The sequence below is a fragment of the Electrona antarctica genome (genome assembly GCF_951216825.1).
Source record: "Electrona antarctica genome assembly, chromosome: 6".
NCBI lineage: Eukaryota > Metazoa > Chordata > Actinopteri > Myctophiformes > Myctophidae > Electrona > Electrona antarctica.
The window spans coordinates 52,782,959-52,797,187 of record NC_136811.1 but is presented as its reverse complement, the minus strand read 5'-3'; the positions used below and the strand labels follow the sequence as shown (position 1 = coordinate 52,797,187).

General features: G+C 43.2%; 2 protein-coding genes across 3 annotated transcripts in view; both read right to left on the bottom strand.

Moving 5' to 3' along the window:
• Window positions 1–347: 347 nt before the first annotated feature.
• LOC306924174 (CD209 antigen-like protein D) lies at window positions 348–14,093 on the bottom strand. Of its 2 annotated transcripts, none has more exons than XM_079502571.1 (7): window positions 13,998–14,093; window positions 5,050–5,152; window positions 3,827–3,943; window positions 2,828–3,025; window positions 1,306–1,454; window positions 1,030–1,124; window positions 348–519 (listed from the first exon to the last, which is right to left on the bottom strand). In XM_079502571.1, exons 2-7 carry the CDS (start codon window positions 5,150–5,152, stop codon window positions 399–401), a joined length of 783 nt encoding a protein of 260 aa, XP_079358697.1. In that variant the 5' UTR covers window positions 13,998–14,093; the 3' UTR covers window positions 348–398. The 2 variants fall into 2 exon arrangements, with proteins under 2 accessions (XP_079358697.1, XP_079358696.1); XM_079502570.1 differs by lacking the exon at window positions 13,998–14,093 and adding an exon at window positions 5,289–5,384.
• LOC306925145 (scavenger receptor cysteine-rich domain-containing group B protein-like) overlaps window positions 14,019–14,229 on the bottom strand; it is a gene marked incomplete at its 3' end in the record, with an annotated part of 797,673 nt that continues 797,462 nt past the window's right edge. The window contains exon 7 of the mRNA XM_079503827.1: window positions 14,019–14,102. Within this exon, the coding sequence (XP_079359953.1) occupies window positions 14,019–14,102 (84 nt within the window). The remainder of the gene's footprint in view (window positions 14,103–14,229) is intronic.

Sequence of the window (14,229 nt, the reverse complement as noted above, 5' to 3'; positions counted from 1 at the left end):
TTTGACCCCAGGGGCTCACTGGGGACAAGGAGGAACTCCTTATATGGTCAGCACACTTTATAGTAGGGAGGATTATCCAAAAATTAAGAAAAAATAAGTGATATTTGAATTAAGTGAAAATCACTGAATATACCTTTAAACTCTATATCCTTAGTTGACTGTAGCGCCGTTTGGAACCTCAAAAAGTAAAGGTATAGTCCGAGATGCATACAGATGTATACTCCCCATAATAGGCTATAGGCCCCCTCCTGCATAAAAAAAAAATCTTGTTTAAAAAAGATCTGATAATGATGATGTCACTGGACTGCCCACACACAGCCCTCCTATATGAGACGCAGACCAAATTTATGAAGATAGGTTGAAAAGTGGTGAAGTGGTTCTTTAAGATAAATGACTCCTCAGTTCTCACACATCCAGTGGCCTGTGTATGTACATGGTGAATTAGACCATCCTCCAACACCGCTCCAGTATGCACAGTTCCAGTCTGCATCAGTACGAGGACTGCTTGTGGCCCACAACCTGAAGAGTAAACAACAACTAAATTAGGCATTTAATTTTAAATCACATCCACTCACACTCAAATATACACTACAGTATATAGTGACCTTGATGACAATAGAGCGTCGCAGTCCCGCCCCCTTTCCAGACCCGGAAAATAATTCCCCGTTCATTTTCCTCATAGACTTTTCAAAAAGTATATATTTAAAGACGTTTACGCCGCGGACAAAGCCATCTCGAGTTGTGACAAATCATGACAATAAACACACGATCAAATAATTTGTTAGAAGACAAACAAAATAAAAAGTGTTGTAATTGACCTGCCTTCTTTCTAATTATTTGATCGGGACCAAAACATTGTGTTTATTGTCATGATTTGTCACAACTCGAGTTGGCTTTGTCCACAGCGGAAACGTCTTTAAATACATATCTTTTGAAAAGTATATGAGGAAAATGAACGGGGAATAATTTTCCGGGTCTGGAAAGGGGGCGGGACTGCGGCGCTCTGAACAACTTAGTAAAATGTCTCACTGTGTCAGTGGTGTTCCATCCACCCACGTCCATTTGCCCCCAGTCCTGTTCAGACCAATCCATGTTCCAGGGGCGGCAAATCCGCGGATGAATTCCTGATTAATTGAATTGACATGATAGAAACATAATAAATGTTCTCATAATGCATTCAGGTTTTCACTATTCATTATCCAAAGATCAACATCTTATATGATCAACATCTTCGCACGCACGCACGCACGCACGCACGCACGCACGCACACACGCACACACGCACACACACAGCGATCCACTAACCTGTTCCTCTTGATTGTTAACAATGACCATATCTGCTCCTTTGTCCAGACACTGTTGCCTATTTTCCTGCCAAGTGATGCCTGCCTTTTCAGTAGATTTGTAGTAACAGCTGCATCCAAACCTCTCCCATCCACTGGGACACAACATGACTAAACATCAAACAAGACATGTAGAGTAGATATAATAATTATAGTTGTTGGTGACTTTTGCTTGATAAACATAAGGTAAACATTTCCCCGACTTAGCCGTGGTAACTTAATACGTTTGTTTGATAGTCGCCATACAATAGTAGCCAGAGATGTAGTGGGGGGCAGACCTATTAATTCATGTATTTATTTATTGAATAAATAGTGTTTCTGCTCATTTTCATTATTTAAGATATGTTTAACTAGTAGCTACATATGTAATTAAAGCAACACTATTGTAGTTTGGGATATCAGTGGCCACTCTGGACACAAATAACATGGCAGCCAATTGACGTCTTTGACTAGATTAGCAAAGAGTCTCTGCAGGCATGTCCGGCGAGGACGCCCTGTGATCGGCCAGTCTTCGCTTTGACTGGCAGTTCTGCTTTAATGCCATGGCAAAGTGCCATGATGAGGCCTACCCGCTGAGCAATAGACGTGCGTCTAAAAATGGGATAAAAAAACGTCTAAAAATGAAAGTTCTTTAGACGTCTATTCTTAGATTAGACGTTGATTAGCGGTTGTTTAAACGTCTATATATAGACGGTCTATATATAGACGTTTAAACAACCGCTAATCAACGTCTAATCTAAGAATAGACGTCTAAAAAACTTTCATTTTTAGACGTTTTTTATCGCATTTTTAGACGACCCTTTAGACGAATATTAGACGTCTATTAGACCAAAGAATGCTCAGTGCGTAATGTCAAGCACCTATAGAGCGTCGCAGTCCCGCCCCCTACCATGGACCAGGAAATGAATCCCAATGCATTTTTCCCATAGACATTTCAAAAAGTATTTATTTAAAGACGGTTACGCCGCGGACAAAGCCAACTCGAGTCGTGACAACTCATGACAACACAAACAATATTTTGGACCAAACAAATAATTACAAAGAAGAAAAACAACAAAAAAAGTGTTGTAACCTGCCGTTCTTTTCTTCTTTCTAATTATTTCTTCGGCCCCAAAAATTGTGTTTGTTGTCATGATTTGTCACGACTCGAGTTGGCTTAGTCCGCGGCGTAAACGTCTTTAAATAAATACTTTCTGAAATGTCTATGAGGAAAATGAACGGAGAATCATTTCCTGGTCCATGGTAGGGGCGGGACTGCGACGCTCTATAGCAGGGACCCCCCCTGAGTCTTTACATTTATGGAAGGATGATTGTAACGTGTAACTTAATAATTGTATGGGACAAAATATTCTATATAGTAGTTAAACAGTTACATAGTGCTGCTTTAATTTTAAATGCCACTCACACTTCCTTGACAATAATTTAAATATCAATAATAATAGACACCTTAATATTCCTTCAGCAAGGTGTGTTATCTCTCTCACCTGCTATCTTTCTTTTAAGCTGGTTTACTTCATGTTGTAATTGCAGGATTGTGTTGTTATAGCTGGTCTCCAATTGGTCTCTCTGCAGGATTGTGTTGTTATAGCTGGTCTCCAATTGGTCTCTCTGCAGGATTGTGTTGTTATAGCTGGTCTCCAATTGGTCTCTCTCCAGGTTCAGGTCGTTAATGGCCGAATGATCTGCAATGGACCACAAGTTGACAATAAACACAGTTAACATTCTTTTTTAATTAGACACAGTGGTGGGAAAAGTAGGCTACTCAATTGTACTTAAGTAAAAGTATACTAGATGTACACCATTACAAGTAGAAGTCCTGTATAAAATTTTTTACTCAAGCAAAAGTATAGGCTACAAAAGTACCGTCACCAAAATGTACTTCAAAGTTAAAGTACTCATATTGCAAAATGTCCCATTTTCACAAGTTCAAAATCTTTTGAAAATAGCTGATCTACAAGCTCACAATGCATCGCATCGCGACGCATTGTGAGCTTGTAGATCGGCTATTTTCAAATGGGTTTGTTTACATCTTGCCCCAATGCATTTCCAATGGAAGTCACATGGTTTGACACAACATTTTTGTTGTACGCCTTTCGGCTGTGTTTCGACTTCCCCCCTCCCCCTCATACATGATGCAATCATGCAATTCAAGCTCGCAATTCAATTCCAATGGGAGTCACATGGTTTGACACAACATTTTTGTTGTATGAGAGGAGGAGGGGGGCAGTTGAAACATAGTCAAAAGCCGTACAACAAAAATGTTGTGTCAAACCATGTGACTTCCATTGGAAATGCATTGGGTAGCATCCAACAATGTTGTATGCTAGATGCGAAGGTGTGAGTGAAGCCCTAGAGTCTGTGTCCGCAGCAGCCTGTGTATGTGTGTGTGTGTGTGTGTGTGTGTGTGTGTGTGTGTGTGTGTGTGTGTGTGTGTGTGTGTGTGTGTGTGTGTGTGTGTGTGTGTGTGTGTGCGTGATACTCACAGTACGTGGACACACCAATGATTCCTGCTGCTAGTAGAACACACAGCACTGTGACACACACCGCACACACTCTGAAGCTGCTTGTCTCCACCTCAACGAGGACGGTTCTCTGGACAACTGGAGGATATAGTCGTACAGTACAGTTTAAGGTGAAACAGCTTTGATATAAATGGTGCATTAACTGCATTTACATAGCGCCTTTATCCAAGGCACTTTACATAGATTGTGCATTACATTCACCCATTCACACACACATTAATACACCGATGGCGGCGGAAACCTGCATGCAAGGCACCAATCAGCACATCAGAAGCAATTTGGGGTTCAGTGTCTTGCTCAAGGACACTTCGACACTAACTCTGGGGGAGCCCGGGTTTGAACTGGCAACCTTGCGGTTACCATCCAGCCACTCTACCCCTGAGCCACCGCCGCCCCATCCAGCCACTCTACCCCTGAGCCACCGCCGCCCCATCCAGCCACTCTACCCCTGAGCCACCGCCGCCCCATCCAGCCACTCTACCCCTGAGCCACCGCCGCCCCATCCAGCCACTCTACCCCTGAGCCACCGCCGCCCCATCCAGCCACTCTACCCCTGAGCCACCGCCGCCCCATCCAGCCACTCTACCCCTGAGCCACCGCCGCCCCATCCAGCCACTCTACCCCTGAGCCACCGCCGCCCCATCCAGCCACTCTACCCCTGAGCCACCGCCGCCCCATCCAGCCACTCTACCCCTGAGCCACCGCTGCCCGTTACAGTTACAACGCTCCACACGTCCCAAACCCTTCTCCCTTATTCTTCCACCGTAGACTTCAGACTCCATCTTAGCCCATATAGCAAGCTTGCCCTAGCCTCGACGACCTTACAGGCGTATGCATAGGCTCAACTTATGTAACTTAAATAGCATTTTCGGTAGACATATAGCACTCTATACTAGTGTATACGCATAGTTTAATTATATAGATATCCCACTGTTAGGGTCTTAGCTTACATATGATTCATGATGACATTTTTTTTTACATGTATTTAATGTTTTACCATGTTTTTTGTTCTTGCTTAATGTAAGTCGCCCAGCTGGATTAAGAGCGTCTGCTAAAGGCCTAAATTGTAAATTGTAATGGTATTATAAGTGCTGGTCATGAATGATGCAATGCGGTGAAAAGAAGCAGCTTGGACTCCTCATGCATTGAAGTAAGCATGAGTTCTGTTAAGTGTCACTGTGTACCTTGATCTCCCGTAGCCTGCTGGAGTCTCTCTACATTGGCGTACACTGCCTCCTCCTCCTGGTCTCCTCTAACGTACCTCAGCCCCTTTGATCCGCCAGACATCTTAAGAATTAAACAACACAAAAATGTCACAGAGACTTAATTAGCACAAATACACGCTAATGATGTTCAGAATATTATTATGCAAAGTGATTGCAATATAATGTACTATATTCAAGATGTTTAGTTTGTTACTCACATCTTATCTTGTCAGACTGTCCTCCTACATCATATTAATCTTCACTGTTGCAGAATACCTGACTGAGCTCTGTCCAGGCTGACTTTAACACCCAAGTGGTTTCAGATGTACTTTTGACACGCACACACACACCAAAAGCAGAACACCCCAAAAAACACTTAACCGCAGAATGTGTGAAGACTGTGAACATGAGTCTGCATGAGCAGCGTAAAGTGAACATAACAACTGTCAAATTATGCACCCTCGATCGGAAATAAACTTGGCCAATTAAGTTATCTATTAAGTGATACGCCTATGTACAATTTATGACCTTTATTTATGAAAATGTTTTCTCATAAAAGAGTGATTTCAAAACACGTGCTCCTCACACCCTGCATCTTATATGTGCTACGGTGAAAACAACAGAGACGTTTGTTTTGTTCAATATAATTGGTATATAAATCACTGAATGATCATCATTGCATTGATATGATTTTAATTCAAATTCCAGTGTTGTAACTGATCTGCATTCTGCACAGGGAGTGAGTGGATAATGATTAGAATCAATGTAAAAAAAATAAATAGACATGGGTGAATTCATTGTATGTGGTGCGAGCTCTCAACATGTGCAGTTAAAAGGAAGAGTGAAAGGGGAATACCACTCAGTTTCAACATTAACCATGTCACTTAGAGCTGTTGTGTGGAAATCCCCCGTTCTGTGTTGCCTGGAACTGGAGAATTGATTGTTGGGGTCATGTGATCAGTGATTGTTGGGGTCATGTGATCAGTGATTGTTGGGGTCATGTGATCAGTGATTGTTGGGGTCATGTGATCAGTGATTGTTGGGGTCATGTGATCAGTGATTGTTGGGGTCATGTGATCAGTGATTGTTGGGGTCATGTGATCAGTGATTGTTGGGGTCATGTGATCAGTGACATGGAAGGTGTACTCATAGATATAAGAAATCTAGATGGCTCACCTGCGCTCTGGCCAATGGAGAGCGACGTTGCTACGTGGCGGCCAATGGAGAGCGACGTTGCTACGTGGCGGCCATCTTACCGAGGGGCAGCATAACATTGTGTCTATGGGCATGTACTTTTTAACCACTTACTCAATTTTCAAACGATTTTCAAACGGTTTTGTTTGTTGTAAACGTCAGAGACGTCCTCATACTTATATGCTTTTATACGACGTTCATATAACAAACAAACAATTAAGCAGATAATCATAGCCGCGTTGACAACGTTTGTAATAAACCAACCAGTTTGTAAATCCGTCAAGATTTGAGCGAGTTATGACTATTTTTGTTTGAGCTGCCATTGAACATACTGTACTGTAGCCCCTCAGCAAGATGGCCGCCGGGTGAACTATGTCAGAGACTCCGCTTTGAGCCATCTAGCCTTTATATAATGTCTATGGGTGTATGCCCCTAAGGACTGCTTGCCTTCATTAATGGACAACACATTTCTACATCGACGTTGATGACGACGCTGACCGCTTCTGTAACTTATAGTAACTTCTCTTTTCTTTATCTTTTGGTCACCAGTTTCCTCATAAAAGTGGAAGAAAACAGGTAGTGTCAACATCATTCCATATGCCTGTGCAGATATAGCGCAGGGCCTCTCAAAGTGCAGGGCGCCGTGATGCAAGTCCAGGGGTGCCTCAGAATACTTGATAATATTTGGAATTTATCAACGTAACTAACAGTTCAACCACTTAAACCCTCTACACTTATGTTGCACAAAGACGAATCATCGTCATCATGGCAATCATCAAAACGTATCATTTGGAGCAGCTACTGTACGCATCATTGCGTCCTGGTAGACTGCATCTTTGCATCATCATGTCGGCCTCCATTGACAATGAATGGTAGACTGTGCCGTTGCGTCTGCCCGCACGCACGCACGCACGCACGCACCACCCCCCATGTACAGTACAGTACCTATTGCCCCTGTCTGTCTGTCTGTCTGTCTGTCTGTCTGTCTGTCTGTCTGTCTGTCTGTCTGTCTGTCTGTCTGTCTGTCTGTCTGTCGTGCTTCTATTATCCCATAAACGCCTGGCTGTCAATAAAGGGCTGGTCATATAGCGGTGTTTAGACTGCTCAGCAGTTTGGGTCGCTGGTCATATAGCGGTGTTTAGACTGCTCAGCAGTTTGGGTCATCTTATCAGGTGCTAAAATATAGGTCAGCTTTTGATGGTGGTCACAAACCCAACGACCAATATGACCCCATGACCCCATGAACCTAATTTAGCTGATCTTGCAAAACACCAAACCCAACATGTAGACTAGGATGCACCGAAAGATGAATTCTTGGCCGAAACCGAATACCGAATATAGGAAACAGTTGGCTGAAAACCCAATACCGAATATAGGAAACAGTTGGCTGAAAACCGAATACCGAATATAGGAAACAGTTGGCTGAAAACCGAATACCGAATATCCGAATATGATTAATATTATATCTTTTTTCCTACCATTGCTGTCATGGCCGTACCTTAAAGCTACCTGATTTATGGCAAAATAAATAGTTATGGCAAAACTTGAATAATAATCACTAGTAAGGGTCCATAAAACATTTTTTCCAGCTCTTTTGAATGCATTAATTGCGTACACTATTCGGTGATATATTTTCTGCCTATTCGGGCCGAAACCGAATAGGCCGAAAATGCATTTTTAGCCATTTTCTGCCGAATATGTTCTGTGGCCGAATATTCGGTGCATCACTAGAAGCATGCCGAACATATAGCGGTAGGCTACGATGAGGCAAACACTGTGCTGTTACTGTAGGCTTGCACGCACAGCTGCCACTCATTCCGTTGATTGTCCAACTGAACCAGTCACTACAGACGTGGGTTAGCCTACTGTCGTAGAGTGTAAAGAAATCACACCCGTGTCTAACTCATGTTGATTAGATGATTTAATGATGATGTGAAACAAACGGTGTCAAAACAAACATTAAATTCTCTTTATTGTTAATGGGATTTAATGTTTGTGTGTTAGGGACAAAACAAACGTTAATTTCTCTTCATTGTCAATGGCGTTTTTTTTAAAACAAACATTGAACTAAAACCAAAACATACACAGTCCCATTAAAAAGGTGCTAAACCAGAATTTGGTCATATCATGGCCTCGCTCTGCGCCCTTTCGTATTATGGAAGCCGTGCTGAACGCACACACATACCACGTGCATATTTTAGCATTGGGGGAGTGTCCATACTGTATGTTAATTATATTCGCTTTGCACAATTTGCTATAGGCCTGTCTCACAGCCATTCCACGCCCCCCCTTCCAGACCTAGTGGTGTTGACGTGACGTCACTCCATAGACATTACATGTTAAAAGACCTACATACATTCAGAAGGCATAAACAACGCCTTTTTCTGAAGGTAAACTTTATTCTATTTGGTTTAGCGGTCTTAACATCTTGTTTTCTTCATAATAATATTGGTCTTTTGCATTTTACCATTTGGAAACCGCCTTAAATGGTGCAGAGAAAGCAGGTAGGGATGTAGCTCTGGTCCATATACCTTACACATGGACCAGAGCTATACATCCCTACCTGCTTTCTCTGCAGCACCATTTAAAAAATCTGATTCCATGTGACTTATATGTGACCTGTCTGCATTTAGACCTATTTAAACAAATCTGATTTAAATCTGGATGTGACAGATCTGATTCAGGCTAGATTTGGCTGCCAGTGTAAAACCTATAAGACCGTTTGACAGTATGGTCTGAAAGGAAAGCAACAACAAAATGATGTGTTCATAATCATGAATAGCACAGGCTAAATATGCCTACATTGCAAACTGTAGGCTCTATACTGCAAAAACATCCCTCTGCTGGACATCGCATATGGTGAAATATGGGCTATATGGAAAATAAAATACAACATAAAATGTTTAAACTACTTGCATGGAATGATCCCACACTTCACAGGTCTTTACTGGTGTGTGTGTGTGTGTGTGTGTGTGTGTGTGTGTGTGTGTGTGTGTGTGTGTGTGTGTGTGTGTGTGTGTGTGTGTGTGTGTGTGTGTGTGTGCGTGTGCGTGTGCGTGTGTGTGTGTGTGTGCATGCGTGTGTGTGTGTGCGTGTGCGTGTGCGCGTGCGTGCGCCCATAGAAACAGTTTTTCCCCCTTTTCTTCAGAAAACTGTCCGAATTTAGAAGACATTTGTAGAATGTGGTCCCTGGTCTTAGAGAAACACATCACACATCACACATCCGGAAGGCCTTCCGGATGTGTGAAAAGTGAGCCTTGTGTGTACATCCTGCATTCGCCCATCCCCCTTTCCGTGCCAGTATACTGCACAGTTGTCGTCTCTATTGTTAAGGGGGTATCCACTGCCCCAGTAACCTGCAGGGTAAATGACATTAAGGGGGTATCCACTGCCCCAGTACCTGCAGGGTAAATGACATTAAGGGGGTATCCACTGCCCAGTACCTGCAGGGTAAATGACATTAAGGGGGTATCCACTGCCCCAGTACCTGCAGGGTAAATGACATTAAGGGGGTATCCACTGCCCCAGTACCTGCAGGGTAAATGACATTAAGGGGGTATCCACTGCCCCAGTACCTGCAGGGTAAATGACATTAAGGGGGTATCCACTGCCCCAGTACCTGCAGGGTAAATGACATGGGTGACCCACCTTGACAAGTCATTGGATATTACTTTTTTTCCCCCTTCCCCTCATTAAGTCTTTCATGTCATATGAAAGCAGGGAATCATAGCTTCAAAAATGGACATATTGGTTGTTCATTTTGACCCACTAGTTTTTGGAGATATGGCTTATATAAGAGTCATGTCTTGGGGAGAAACAGCGAGTTGAGAAAACAGCAAAAGGGCTTGAAAGGTTCACTTCTGTGGACTCTAACATTACACCTATAGCTGTTTTTGAGTGGTGCAACCACTCCAAGGAACAGCAATGTCCGTGTTAACCTATGTATGCTGTTGTGCCAGAAACAGAGAGAGAGATAGTGCTGCACTGTTTGCCTGCTAATGAGAGAGAGAGAGAGAGAGAGAGAGAGAGAGAGAGAGAGAGAGAGAGGGGTGGGGGGGGGGGGGGGGGGGGGCGGAGTTGCACCACTCAGTTCACACGGGTGTGATTTTTTATTAATATTGACATGTCGATTTCAGCTCTGACATTTATTTCTAGTTATAGTCTATATAGTAGCCAAAAAGTGAACCCGGACATGTTTAGTACACCAACGTTTTATGTTAGAAATGTTTAGTATGGGTCCCCAGCATGTAGAAACTGCCGGGATGCTAACTTGCACTTATGTTGAGCAATTTTCATAATTGGCATAATATGTGACCATACCATTAACAACCTATAGAAGGCAAAATATTCAAAATGTCATCATGCTTTATCTAGCATGTGATGTGTCAAACTAGGGGTTTTTCATGATGCTGAATCCATTCCAAGCATTAGTTTTGCAAAAAAAAAACACTCATTGGGCTTAAAACGGCATGCCCACTTGACATCATCACATTTGTGATGACGGCATTGGCAGTTTTTTAGCCCAAATACCGAGCAGTTTTTTCTCCTCTGGTGAAAAGCCGGAGGCTGCATGATGGCTTACCTGACTCCGCCAGATGGGGGCAGCAGAGAGTACACTGGGTTCCCCCCTCCTCCAGATGGGGCAGCAGAGAGTAACACTGGGTTCCCCTCCTGCTCCCATCTGGAACTCTCAGGCAGACTTGATGCCCGGTCACAAAACGGCCTGGCCAATCAGCGGCAGCTGAGTGCTGCGCTCTATGAACTTGTAGGTCTGTATATTTTTGAAAAATCGTGAAAATGTGCCTCTCAAATCTTTGCTTCTGGGGGGCTCCATTTTCGTCACTGCTAAACCCCTTATCCCTAAACTTCTTTGCCTTTTTTTACTATTTTGAAAAACATTTTTGAATAGTTCAACTAGCCAATCTACATTGACACGTTGTGAGCTTGTAGACTGCCATTTTAACTATTCAAAAATGTTTAGCAAAATAGTAAAAAAAGGCAAAGAAGTTTAGGAGTAAGGGGTTTAGCGGTGACGAAAATGGAGCCCGGGGTGTCCCTGGAACAACATATTTTCAGATGGGGGTCGGCGTCATATTACATATCATTTTTGGGGTCCTTGACATGAAATATTGAGAACCACTGATATAGAACATGAGGTTTTTCAGAAAAAAATACATTTTAAAAAGGCATTTTTTTACATTTTGACGTCAGGCCTAAATGGGTAAGAGGCTCTTGTACATTTAACCACACATTACATGTCTGTCTGTAGTGTACCGTGCATCCTTATATCTGCTGTCCATTGAGCAGAGGAGCATAAAGAGATCCAGCAGACAATGAACATTCATTCATTAATTCATTAATTTGTTTGTTCGTTCGTCGTCCGTCCGTCCGTCCGTCCGTCCGTCCGTCCGTCCGTTCCGTCCGTCCGTCCGTCCATTCATTCATTCATTCATTCATTCATTTGTGTATGAGAGGTTGAAGAAGTTCTGTAACAACCACTCCCTTCCTCTCTTCTCAGGTCTCACCGCTCGTCTCAGTGCAAAGAAAACGAGCCCTTACCCATGAAGGCATTATATTGATAATCTGGCCCAAATCATTAATACTTTTAGAGTCTCAATGTGGAGTCCCTTAGAAATGCCATCATGATCAATGATTGCAATCATTGTGTGAAGCATCATTTCATTGTTGTAAGACCATGAACATGAACTTTGAGCAGCTGATACTCACAGTACGTGGACACACCAATGATTCCTGCTGCTAGTAGAACACACAGCACTGTGACACACACTGCACACGCTCTGAAGCTTCTCTGCTGCTAGTAGAACACCAGCACTGTGACCACACACTGCACACACTCTGAAGCTGCTAGTAGAACACACAGCACTGTGACACACACTGCACACACTCTGAAGCTGCTATAGTAGAACACAGCACTGTGACACACACTGCACACACTCTGAAGCTGCTATAGTAGAACACACAGCACTGTGACACACACTGCACACGCTCTGAAGCTGCTATAGTAGAACACAGCACTGTGACACACACTGCACACACTCTGAAGCTGCTATAGTAGAACACACAGCACTGTGACACACACTGCACACACTCTGAAGCTGCTATAGTAGAACCACAGCACTGTGACACACACTGCACACACTCTGAAGCTGCTATAGTAGAACACACAGCACTGTGACACACACTGCACACACTCTGAAGCTGCTATAGTAGAACACACAGCACTGTGACACACACTGCACACACTCTGAAGCTGCATAGTAGAACACAGCACTGTGACACCACACTGCACACGCTCTGAAGCTGCTGTAGAACACACAGCACTGTGACACACACACTGCACAGTGCACACGCCTCTGAAGCTGCTAGTAGAACACACAGCACTGTGACACACACTGCACACACTCTGAAGCTGCTATAGTAGAAACACACAGCACTGTGACACACACTGCACACACTCTGAAGCTGCTATAGTAGAACACACAGCACTGTGACACACACTGCACACGCTCTGAAGCTTCTCTGCTGCTAGTAGAACACACAGCACTGTGACACACACTGCACACGCTCTGAAGCTGCTAGTAGAACACACAGCACTGTGACACACACTGCACACACTCTGAAGCTGCTAGTAGAACACACATCACTGTGACACACACTGCACACGCTCTGAAGCTGCTAGTAGAACACACAGCACTGTGACACACACTGCACACACTCTGAAGCTTCTCTGACAACTGGAGGATTATTAGTACAATAGAGTTCAAGGTGAGACTCAGACTGTATATCACGGTTGAGTGTATTTGTAGTTGAGTTGTAATGCATTATAAATGGTAAATGGTGCATTTATATAGCGCCTTTATCCAAGGCGCTTTACATAGATTGTGCATTACATTCACCCATTCACACACACATTCATACACCGATTGCGGCGGAAGCCATGCAAGGTACCAACTATCGGGAGCAATTTGGGGTTTAGTGTCTTGCCCAAGACACTTCGACATGTAGACAGGAGGAGCCGGATTCGAACCGCCGACCCATGGATCATTGGACGACCTGCTCTACCTCTTGAGCCACAGTCGCCCGATGCATTATAATATTATGATGCAATTGTTATGCGCTTATAAGGCATTATAACACTCGTTATACATTCTTATAATTAGGGTTGTCCGACCCGATCACGTGATCGGAAATCGGGGCCGATCGGGTGATTTTCAAAAGATCGGAATCGGGAGGGGAAGGTCGGCTGCCATGTCTCTGAATGCGGACCTTATTTTATTTTGGCTCTTAGTCAAAATGAGAACGATCTCGCAGTAAGATACGATTTTGTTTGTTAAAAAAGGTAATAACTTTAATAACTGGTCTGATTATGGACCCATAATAAGTTTTTCCATAATCACAGCTCTAACAGTGACACAGACTTGACAGTAATGGTACAACAACGGTTTTAAAAGGCCTTCCGGTGCATCAATATTATATCCATATATTGGACTGGATATCGTCTGTGATTTTGGAAATTGTGATACAGTAAGTGTTCTATAAAAATATAAATATCGGATCGGGACAAATCGTTATAGGCAGATACTAAGAATCAAATGATCGGAATAGGATCGGGAGCAAAAAAACCACTGTACGTGTGTTTCTGTGTCAACGCAACGTTTGACGTTTGGTCACATAACATTTTGTGAGAGTTTGTTGACTGACTGACCGCATACCTTGATCTCCTGTAGCCTCCTTTACGCCTTGGTATCTGGAACTGTCTTTGGTGTACACTTCTCCTCCTCTACAATCCCCATTGATCCGCCTGGCTCGACAGGCATCTTAAGGAACAACACACAAATGTAACACAAAAGGACATATTTAGTACAAGTAGGCTACCCACTAAAAATGTGCATCACATTACAATGTATACGACTTTATATTCATGAATATCTTAAAATGTTTTGT

Bases quoted from the DNA above. Each gene is read 5' to 3' on its own strand.
- LOC306924174 (XM_079502571.1), bottom strand. From the start codon at position 5,152: ATGTCTGGCGGATCAAAGGGGCTGAGGTACGTTAGAGGAGACCAGGAG. The intron at 3,944-5,049 runs GTACACAGTGAC...TATATCCTCCAG, and splicing joins GCAGGCTACGGGAGATCAAG to TTGTCCAGAGAACCGTCCTC. The intron at 1,455-2,827 runs GTGAGAGAGATA...TTTGATGTTTAG, and splicing joins GCTTAAAAGAAAGATAGCAG to TCATGTTGTGTCCCAGTGGA.